The sequence below is a fragment of the Gavialis gangeticus genome, unplaced genomic scaffold, assembly GCF_001723915.1.
Source record: "Gavialis gangeticus isolate Ggan-Ray unplaced genomic scaffold, GavGan_comp1, whole genome shotgun sequence".
Lineage (NCBI taxonomy): Eukaryota > Metazoa > Chordata > Crocodylia > Gavialidae > Gavialis > Gavialis gangeticus.
In genome coordinates, this window is record NW_017728981.1 from 1,008,535 (window position 1) to 1,019,844 (window position 11,310).

The 11,310-nt window shown below is 56.3% G+C and overlaps 1 protein-coding gene across 1 annotated transcript in view; it reads right to left on the minus strand.

Moving 5' to 3' along the window:
- Positions 1–5,143: 5,143 nt before the first annotated feature.
- The window catches only part of SLC48A1 (solute carrier family 48 member 1), a 25,868-nt gene continuing 19,701 nt past the window's right edge, over positions 5,144–11,310 (minus strand). The window contains exons 2-3 of the mRNA XM_019511022.1: positions 10,336–10,503; positions 5,144–7,775 (exon numbers count right to left, since the gene is read on the minus strand). Coding sequence (XP_019366567.1) covers positions 7,639–7,775; positions 10,336–10,503 — 305 coding nt within the window. The 3' untranslated portion in view covers positions 5,144–7,638. The remainder of the gene's footprint in view (positions 7,776–10,335; positions 10,504–11,310) is intronic.

Below are 11,310 nucleotides of genomic sequence, written 5' to 3' on the forward strand. Positions count from 1 at the left end.
CCTGATGAGGCGGGGGGGGGAGATAGAGCCAGTTTGAAGGGGAAGGATGCAGGCTCCAGGGTTACGGGTACAGTGAGGCCCAGAGATACTCCTCCAGCGGCAGACAAGTATCCAGCCCTTGGCCAGCCTCTCCCTGCAGCCCTGGCCACCACCCCGGAGCACACGGGGAGGGAGACGGCCGGGAGACTTGTCCCTCTCCGTTGCCCTGCACTCAGATCAAACCAGAGCCATCTTCTGGGGTCAGTCCCAAGCGGTTGTTTCTGGCACTTCTGTGACTGTCCCCATTTCTGTTTCCGTCTCGGTCATGTCTTTGCCCACCTGCTGCATCTAAAAGTCACCCCTCAGCTCCTCTTGTGGCCCTCAGGGGCCTGGCCCGTCAGCTTTTGGGCTGGTCAGAGCCAGCGGCCAGGGTTCAGTGTCTCCTGGCACTCTCCGGGCCCTGCCCTTCCTCCCCACTGTCCTGGGAAGGATCCTGATGTGGTTAGGGTGGGACAAAGCAAACGGGGTGGTCACCTGGCTCCGTTCCCCTCCCTGCTGCACTCTCCTGGTGCTGGTTCCTACCATGCCCCTGCCCCCGGGTCCTGTCCTGGCTCAGGGACCCTGCTTACAGCCGGTCCTGCTGTGGTGCCCGTGGGCTGTGGCCAACCCGGTTCTCTTGTCCCACCCTCTGGCTCAGCCCTGCCAGGAGTGCTGACCATGGCAGTGCCAGCGTCTCTGCTCCAAGGGTTCCTGTGGGCAAATGCCCAGGGCTTCTCTCACTCCCTGGATGACGCCGCAGCCTCCTGCCACGCTGGGGCCAGGCCATGGCGTGTGAGCTGTTGCTATGAATTTGGGGGAATTTTTTTTAATGCAAGCAAGAGCCATAAACAAAGGGCAAGTATGCGCTGACTCAGCACACGAGGAGGGGCGGGAGGGGGGCAGGAAGGGGGACCCAGCCATGCGGCTGCATCTGCTGCAGCTTGGGGGGCAGCTCACCCGTCTCTGCTGGGTAGAAGCAACCCTGAGCCGCGACTGCCTGGGCCCCGTGGCCTGGGGGTCCCCACTGCTCTCGTCCCCCTGGGCCACATTCAGACAGCCACCTATGGAGCCCAGGGCTGGCCAGGTTGACTCACGGGGTGGGCTGGAGATGAGCTTGGATGTGGGCACGTCTCACTCCCCAAACCTGGTGCAGTCTTTGGTGCTCGGGGCTCTTAGGGTTTGTCCACATGTCCATTAATGCACTTTTTCTAAGGTGCATTCAATTGAGTACCTCCATTGTGAGTTACTAGAAAAAGCTGCATTAGTTTATTTTAATGCTCATTAAAGGGTTTTTTTGCAATGCTTTAATGCGCATTAAAATAGGTTAATGCGCATTAACGTGCACATGTAGACGCACCCTTAGTCTTTCATCCGAGCAATTATGGGGACATACAGGGCTGGTGTTTTAGATGCAGGGCTGGCAAGGTCCTCCTGGGCCACAATGTCTGATTGTTTCTCTGTCCTGACTCCCTCATGCCCCACGAGCACCTGCCTGGCTCCCAGCCACAGAGGAGATGGTGCTCTGTGGGGAGGGGACAGCATGGCCAGAGCCTGCAGGTCAGCTGAGATACAGCCACGGGTACAGCTGGGCCCCCCCAGCCCACCCAGCTGTGCTACTCAGAAACTTCCAGCCACGCCACATTTTGGGTGCAGACTGCTGGGAGACTAGGCTGCGGCAAGGGGTTGGGGGGGCTCTGCAGCATTGAGTGCTTATAGCAATTGCTGGGACAGAGAAAGCTGCCGGGGAAAGGTGGAGCTGGGTGCCAGGGGACAGGGAGCCATCTCCTCTGATGCCACAGCCCACCACCCCCCTCCCGTGGCCTCAGCCCTTTACTATAGCAGAAGCCACCTTGTCCCTGCAGCCAGAAGTGGGCCCCAAGAGCCTGGATGCCTGGGAATATCTTCTTGGGAGAGGCCTGGTGGCCGCACCAGGGTCCCTCACAGCTCCAGGACCCCTGCCTCTAGAGGCGGCTCGAGGGACATAGTCCGGAAGCAGCTGGACCTGGCCCCGGACCCACCTCCTGTGACAGAGGGGTTAGCGGGGAGCCCCGAGAGGTGACTACACAGCTGCTGGGCAGGGCAGGGCAGTGCCATGGCCTTTGTGGGCAGCAGTGGTCACAGTGGGGAAAGGAAGGATTGCCAGGAACCATGTGCTGGCCTTTGGGGCCCGGAGCTGGGTGCAGGGGTCCGCATTAACCATGGGCCCCTGTGTGATCCCAAGCATCTCTGTGTCCTCAAGCCGCATAGCAGCTCTGCCTCTTGTCTATACCCCGACCCAGACCCCTTCACACACCAGCAATGCCCCAGGGTGGTTGCACTACTTGGAGCCATCTGCAGCCCCGAGCCATGAGCATCTTGGCCCCATGACAGTCTCCCTGCTTCACATGGCTGGTTTGGGGAAGAAGCCTGGATAGTTACCCCCAGACCAATACAGCAGCCAGGCCTGGTCCCTAACCCTGTGCATCAGAGCTCCAGAGCTGTGGCCATGGCCCCCCTGTATTAAGGACATGGCTGCCTCCCAGGGGCCACGCACCCTGCAAGCAGCATTCATCTCCCCCGTGCAAGCCCAAGGCAGCGGCCAGGGAGTCTGGCTCCAGCCCAGCCCTGGCTTTGGGTCGAGGAAGCGAAGGCTGAATCTCCTGCCAGGTCTCTGGGCTGAAGGTTTGCACCCGAGCTGGCCCCATCCCAGTCTGCAGGCCCTGCTGGGAAGACTAGGGGCCAACACTATGGGGGGTCTCATGGGGGCTTTGCCCAAGGGTCGGTGCTTCCTATTCAGGCATGTTGCCCTGGACAGGAGCCCCAGACAGCTCTGTAGGGGCTTCTCAGTCCCAGCCAGCTCAGCTTGGGGTCACCCAGGCACCGCCCTAATGATGCCCCTCATTCCCCTCCTAGCTCAGCCCCAGGACCCCTTGGCTGTTTCAACCCAGAGCTGCTCCAGAGCAAGCTGCCAGGCAGGCCAGGGGGTGAGTGGGGGTCCTGCATGATGTAGCCCTCCGTGACTACACTCAGGATGCAGCTGAGCCCCACAAACTCATCGCACTGGTAATTGGAGCCAGACCGGAGCTGCGACCGGTGCTTTTCACCGCGGGCTGCGGAGCCTTGGAATCCTTCCTCCTGCAGGAACAGCATCAAAGCGGCGACGCCGTTCCAGGGCTGCACCAAAATGAATGCCACATGTCCTAATTACACCCCCCCCCCAAGCCTTCACGCTCTCTGGCTCCGGGACAGAGCAGATGAAGGGGAACAAACATGTGAAGCCTCCTCTCCGCCCCCCACCGCCAAGCCAGAAGAGTCAGCCCTGAATCGGGGGGCCGAGGGGCCCTGACTATAGCCGTGGCCCGGCACCCCTATGCAACCATGTCTCGTTCCACTCTAGGCCTCAATTTCCCCTCCATGAAATGGAGACCAAACACGCCACGTCAACACACACAGGACACGTGTGCACAAGCACACGCACGCATGGACCCTCGCTGCCCAGCCCCCGGCCGGTTCTCGTTCTGGCGCTTGGGAGGTCCCGGAGGCAAAGACTTTGCTTTACAGCAGGGGTGATCAACTCACCCGCTTCAGGCCAGACCTGGCATGCCCACCCCTGTCCAGGCAGCACGGGAGCCGGCGAAAAGCAGCTACGCCCACGTCAGAGCTTCCCCAAGGGACTGGGATGGGTGTTGGCCAGTGGAGGAGACTGAACGATGTGAAGGTCAGCTCTAGGAAGGCCTCACGCACACCGCGTGTTCCTATTGCTATTCCTATGCCCTTAACATGTGACACACCTGCCTACGTGCCTGTGAAGGCTGCTGGGCTCCAGTGCAAGTCCACACTGCAGGTCGGGATGCTGGGGAACATGCAGGTGCCGTGCACACCCAGGCATCACCTGGCTTGCCCCAGATGTGCGCACACCTGTGAGGGCAGCTGGCAGCAGGCTGGTGTTGGGGACATGGCACCTGATGGACGTGATCCTGCTGTGCTCAAAGTGCCCCGAGGCAGCCACACTGGATGCCATGTTCCCAGCCAGCTGGCTGGGTCCTGAGCAATAGGCCTGCATGCACAAAAGGGGTGCGTGGACATGTACATGCAGGGCACCCGGGGAGGTCACGTGGGCAGCCACGCCAAGGCTGTTTGGGGCCTGCGCTGAGTCTGCCTTGGCCACAGCTGGGAAATGGTTATTTTTGCCTCGCCGTTGACTCCAGGCCGGGATGGGAAGGAGATGCAAGACTCACGACCAAGCACACCCTGGTGCTCCTGGCCCAGCCTCTCCTCGGGGTGGGCTGCAGCTGTGGCTGTGGCTCCTGGGAAGTCGCAGTGGGGAAAGGATGCAAAGCTGCTGCCCCCAGATCCCAGCCAGGGAGAGGGGACGTTTCAGAGGGGTTTGCAGGACGTCGGCAGCGCAGCCCCATTGGGACCCACGAAAGAGCCTCTGCACGAAGCCCCTGAGCAACAGCCATGGGTTCGACACAGGGATGTGAGGAGCCGGCTGGGGTTGGGGCCTGCTCTGCTGCCATTGACAGGGGCCAGCAGAGCCCATGCAGAGATCAGCAGGATGCACTGTGGTGTCCAGCTCATCCTGGATGGACTCTGTGCTTGGATCAACACAGAGACTCTGCCCTGAGCCCCAGACCCAACAGCATGGCACCCAGGAGCTGCACAATGGTCTCCCTGCTGCAGGAGAGGGCAGGGGTCCAGGCACCCCTGCTGTCCATGCCACATATGTGCTGTGGCTGGGCATCCAGGCTAGAAGGCCCTGTGATGTCTCCCTTTTTAGGCATGGCGCTCCAGATCCACGGCTCTCCAGGAATCTGCCAGCAGGGGAGGGGGGCACAGCGGCGCACGTCCAAAATTTAGGCAAGACCATGTCGAATGAAGCAGTGCCTCATTGCCTCTTTAAATCAAAGCCCAGGGGCTTACATATGCTTGTGGCTGCCAAGCAGAGGCACAAACCCTAGACCAAGACTGGCCCAGTGCTGAGTTACAGCACAGTATAGGCATGGGGGGGTGGGAGAGGGAGTGTATTTACCGAGATGTTGGAGCCCCCCATAAGAGCTGTTTGTGCCTCACTTCCAATCCCTCCAGCAAGATGGAAGAGTCCAGCCCCGTGGCACGGGGGCAGTGAATCACCACAGACACGTGCTTGGAGAGAAGAGAATACTGTATTTCAGCGCTTGCTACGATGTCACATACACATTATACAGTGCGGGTCAGTACAACGCCAGACACGGGATACACAGAACAAACTCCCACTGCGAATGACATCCCCCTCCGGACCCCAGTTCTCATGCAGTGTGCACGCACACAAAGTGTGGCCACAAGACAGAAACCCCTTGTGCGTTTACAGACCCCGTCCAAGGGGTGCTGGCGAGGGGACAGGGGAAAAGGGACTATTTGAGAGAGAAATCTGAGGCAAGCTGTCGTGGACCTGGGTACAAGGCCTGGAGGAGCCCTGATATGCTAACAGCTCCCAGGGGAGGGCTCTGCACACAGGCGCTGCGATCGAGTGGATCTAAGATGGGTTATTTAATGAGACCAGGGAAGCGCGTGCCCAACCTGGGGGGCCATTGTGGAACTCTGCGTTCGAGGGCTATGGGGTAGGATCCCTCCTTGGAGCCACATAACCTGACTATTCAGAGGTAAATGTGGCTACCCAAGATAAATCCCAGGAAACAGAGGCTTCCTGCAGACCATGGCCTCTGCCAGCATCTCTGCCCTGGGGCAGTTGAGACATTAGGGACACTATTGCCCTGGGGCTGGCTTCACTTAGCCAGGGATCTCCCTGGGGGTGGGGGTTTCTATTCAGCAGATCTCCAAGACACTGAAAATCACTTGGATTTCCTGATCATTTCTAATCAACTCTCTGCATGAGCCAGGGATTTTAAGCCAAAGCAGGAAGATTTTCCAAGCTGCAGACAGTCAAGCCAAGCAGCAAGAGATGTCAGGGTCCTCGGATGTGCACAGGAGATGATAAATTCTCCCCAGAAACAGCCCTGAGGCATGGGGCAGCCAGTTAGTACAGAGGGCACTGCGTGATACTGCCCAGTGTGGCCTCAGCACAGTCTTGTGAAGCCAGGCACTGGCACTCTCTGACCTCTGGCCAGGTCCCAGCCATCTCCCACTGCACAGGCTGGCTCAGTGCACTCAGGAAGGTGTTGGCAGTGGGATACAAACAGGTGACTTTATAACTGGTGCCAGGACCAGGCGCTTTGGAGAGCAGCTGTCAGGCTCTGCTCACTCATTGCTGCCATCTACCCACTTGCCTCTCCTCCCCACTTGGAAAACAAAATCTGTTGACAGGAATTTCTTTTGAAGGGCCACGTGCCCATGCTGCCACTTCTACCTGGCAAACAGGCCTGCTAGAAGGTGGCTAGAAGGTTAAAGCCCATCTACATGGCTAGTGACTACTGTACTTTACATCAGGACCCAGCTACAAGCCACCATCTCCACTGAGAGGCACCCAGAAATCCACAACTGGCCTGGCCTACGCAGGATCCAGATGTGCCCAGCAGTTGCCTGTCTCTCCCTACACTAGCTGGAACCATTCAGCATCAACAGCTGTGGTGGAGTGTGTACCCGCGAAAGCAAACGCTGTGTAGTGCTACTTGAAAGGTTGCAGTGAAACAGAACACGACTTGCTACAGAAACGAAGGATGCGCGACACCTGTTAAATGCTTCAGGACAAGTAAGGTGAAGATTGCTTTTTTAAAAGAGTTAAATGCACACATTCGTGACCCTTCTGAGACTCAAAAGAGCTCAGCCTACGTGTCAGACTCAACTGAGCTTTGCATCTGGGTGTGAGCGACTGCAAACGAACAGCTTTGGATGCTCAGAGTTCGAAGGCAGCTCACTCTAACCCCAATACATGGAGCACATATTAATTACCTGCCGCTCAGTGATCTGCATTTGATAGTGTTGGGAGACAACTGCTGCTGTAGGCCACTGCTTTCTTACCTCTGCTCTACATGGCAGTGGAGAGCTCAGGTTACACTTTGGCGGGAGAGCTTAAAGGAAAAAGCATGTTAAAATGCTGCAGACCTGTGAGAGGGGTCTGGTCTGCTTGGGATGTACCTGTGAGTTTGCTTACCGGCCAGTGGGAAACACGAGGCTCTCCCTAATATAGCCATCTTGCCCTTGGCTCTGCCAGGATGGAGCCATGCCAGATACCTGCTTCCTTCCCATGCCAAGACTCCTCACTAGATACATCGAGGGCGCCTTCTTGGAGCAGGCTAGCAAGTCACCAGCTACAAGGCAAGGACACACCATGCAGAACCAGAGGTTGCATCCACAAGCTCGTGGGGAGACAGACCTCTCTCCTGTTTGAGCTACCACGGGCTATGAGAGCAGGGAAACGTGGGCAGTGAGTCGGGGCCTGCTGTGTGCGAGCAGATGGCACCTCTGGTCTCATAACTGAACATGCAGGCTCCCAGGAGGGCAATGAACATACAAGATTGACAGGATTAGCCAAACTGTAAGTGGTTGAATAAAAGCAATTAGAAAAACCCCAGCTACAGACAGCCGAGCCAAGCAGAGTCGCGTGGGCTCCCGCTCTGCTTCTCACAGGCCTTGCGCCCGGGCAGCGCCCCTGAGAGCCCATCCAGACATCCGGCAGCTTCCAACGGGATCGAAATCCAGACCTTAGAAGTCACTGAGGATGCTGATGTCTGCAAACTCATTCCTGTACCGGTGGGCGTACAAGCTGAGCAGGAAGGCCCACTTCAAGGAGATGAAGCTCCACACGCATGACAGGTAGTAGCTCTTGGGGTCAGTCAAAGCTAGGGAAGAAAAGGATCTGGTTACACACAGACCCCCATTTGTGCAGCTTGTGAGGACAAAGATGAATCCTACTTGCACAACGGGGGCTGGGATCATGCTGGGGTTTAGGGTCCCTCCCCCTGCCATCTTCCTCAGATACGTTGGGTATTGGCTGCAGCTAACATGGTATTGTGATTGGGCTGTGCTAGTACTCCTGTTGGGATTAACTCCTGGAGGGTCCTGGCTAGAGAGTCTTGCTTCTCCACTCAGGGTCAGATTGAACAAGGAGCAATGGTAGCAAGTTGCCGCTAGAGAAGTTGAGGTTAGATATTAGGAAACACTCACTAGGAGGGTGGTGAAGAATTGGATCAGGCTACCTGGAGAAGTGGTGCACTCTCCATCCCTGGAGGTTTTTAAGACCCAGGTAGACAAAGCCTTGGCTGGGATGATCTAGTTGGGGCTGGTCCTGCCCTGAGCAAGGGGTTGGACTAGATGTGACCTCCTGAGGTCCCTTCCAACCCTCGTTTTCTATGATCACCACAATGGGGAATCTGGAAAGAGTTTCACCTCATGGTCAGACTGGCAGACTCTGGAGGGTTTACCCTCCTCTGCAGCATGGGGCTTGACGCTCATCTTTGGCTCCAGTGCACTTAACACCTCTTGAAACAGCATTTCTCTCGGCTTTATCTGTGGCAGGTTTGGGGGCTTTGGTGTCCTTTAGGCAATGGGCCTTTGTGACAGGGCTGATTGTGTTGTTTTAGGACTATGTTAGACAGGGATGGGCTGGGTAGGGATGATCCTGTCTTGAGCAGGAAGCAGGACTAGATGTGCCTTTCAGAGCTCCCTTCCAGCTTGACTGGTCTGATTTTATGCTCACCTTGCCAACGACACAAAGGGAGGCTATGGGAAACCTTGGGGGCAGGGCAGTGGGAGGACAGCAGGGCTTGCAGTACAACAGTGCTGCTCAGTGACTGGCAAGAGACACTGCTCCATGCCTGCCTGGCATTAAAAACTTGCTCCTCTCGCAACAGGATGCCCTTGTTGCCAAGGGCTAATGGCAGCCTGGGCTGCAGTAGTAGAAGCACCGTCAAGGGCAACGATTCTTCCCCTCTATTCTGCACTCGTGAGGCCACATCTGGAGTCCTGTGTCCAGTTTTGGGGGTCCCACTACAGAAAGGATGTGGATACATTGGAGAAAGTCCAGTGGAGGGCAATGAAAATGGCTTGGGGGCTGTGGGACATGACTGGTGAGGAGAACCTGATATAACTGGGCTTCTTTAGCCTGGAGAAGAGAAGACAGGGGGATTTAACAGCAGCCTTTAACTCCCTGCACGGGGGTTGCAAAGAGGATGGAGCTTGACTGTTCTCAGTCAGGGCAGATGACAGAACAAGGAGCAATGGGCTCCAGTTGCAGCAAGGGAAGCTGACATTAGATATTAGGAGAAATTTTCTCATGAGGAGGGTAGTAAAGCAATGGAACAGGCTCCCCAGAGAGGTGGTGGCATCTCCACCTTGGAAGTTTTTGAGGCCTGACTAGACAAAGCCTTGGGTGGGATGATCTAGTTGGGGCTGGTCCTGCTTTGAGCAGCGGGTTGGATTAGATGGGACCCCCTGAGGTCACTTCCCACCTGAATTTTCTACAATTCTCTCATCTGACCCCCACAGCCTTGCTTGGAGCTGCCAGTGCTTCACTTAATGAGTGAGCTAAGGGGGAAGCCCAAACGTGAAGAACTGCGGGCTTCACACACGTGAACGTTGCCAGCTTCAGAACTGGTGACCCGCCCTGTGTAGGCTTCAGGAAGCCAGGGAGAAATAAGTGCCAGCATGCAGCCTGGCACGAGAGAGAGTGGGTGCAAAGGACTCTTTCCCCTGCTCCAGGACCTGCAAATGCAGTTCTGTATGGCTCACAGGAGAGCTCAGTGTTGCTAAATGCCATTTTAAAATCAGCACCTTGCTTATATGGTGTACATCAGACAGCCCCTTCCTGCCCCTCCCACGACTAGAGTCAATCCTTCCTACCATCTCTGGGGCCCTCAAAGGCTCCTACATTAAAGTCATATAGTTAAGCAACTAAGACCTCTGTCAGCCTGCTCTGGAGCACAAAAGAGGCACAGTGGTGTGGAAATCAAGGGCCCAGGCACAAGCATTTCAAGCAGGCACAGACAAGAGCAGAAACCAGACACCCAAATCTCTGCGGGACGGGACTGCAGGCTGCTCAGGGCTAGGCCCGCACCCAATGTGGACCCCTAGAAAGCGAGGTCTCCCCAGCCAGTATCGTGTTCACGAGTCACCGGAGCAAGGATTCTGCCTCTCTGGTTTAATGCCAGTCTGTTTGATGGGATCCTGGGGTTTTTGTTTTTTTAAAGAGATCTGCAGGGCACTGGAGGCTGAGAAGGGCAGGCAGCCTGAGCAACTGCAAGGCAGATTCATGAAATGTCTCCAGGCCTAGCCCCACAAAGCCACAGGTTCACTGGATGTGACCTCTACCCAGTCATGTAAGCTCGAGTCTTTCCACCACATCCTCCCCGACACACAATTGAGCTAATTCCACCCTGACCACCCTGGCTGGAGCCTACTTACACTGGTGTTTGGTGATGGCCAGAGCGAGGAACGTGCAGAATCCCACCAAGGAGAGGGCTGAGAAGAGGATCCCGATGCAGAGGAAGAACCTCAGCCCTTTCAACCAGGTCCTCCAGTAATCCTGCACATACATCACATGCGTGATTAGGGCCCAGAGCGCCAGAACACCTGCTCAATCAGACAGCAAGGGGAGTCAGTGTCACGGATCGCGCAGCAACACAGAAAGGTGTCTACAACAAACATACAACGTCTCCCGCCCCACACGCCATTTAAGAGCATCCAGGCTTTGCAACACCTTGACTAGCCCCCACCCTTGTATATATGAAATAGGATACACTTTTCCATTCCACGCTGATGCTGGGCTTATTTAGGGACTGTGTTATTGACTTACTTTTTACCTTCCTCACTCTACGAGTGGCCTCCAGCCCTATATGAACCCACGCCCTCCAATGCTTGCCCTGTATATAAGCACTGAATCACCCTCCTGAGAACTCCTAGTGGGGTCTTGCTATAACAGACCCCCTTCCAAACACTAGCTTGGGACTTTGCTCACATTATTTGACCTTCAGAGAGAGAGAGATCAGCTCAGGCTACTGGCCCGGGGGCATCCGGGAACTGCTGTCTGGTTCCCTGCCACAACTCCCAAGGCCTGGACCCTGCTTTTCCAGAAGACTTTGCACTCCAGCAGCCCTTTCCTGCTTCAGTGTCCAGCTCCTATTGATCTTAGTGGCTTGCAGCACTGAAGCAAATCTTTGCCAGGTGTCTGAAGCTGGAGACTGGCATGGGCAGCGAGTGACCCCCTGTAAAAAGCCCCAGGGGTGGGGAGGAAGCCGTCTTTGGGGTAGAAGCTTGCTTTCTACAATAGCCTTTCACTGTCAGATGCATGAGGCCGCTGTCCTCCCTGCCACCCCCTTAACCCCTGGGGTTTTTGTTGTTCCCATTTCTCTTTTTGGGGTTTTTGTTGTTCTCCCGCCC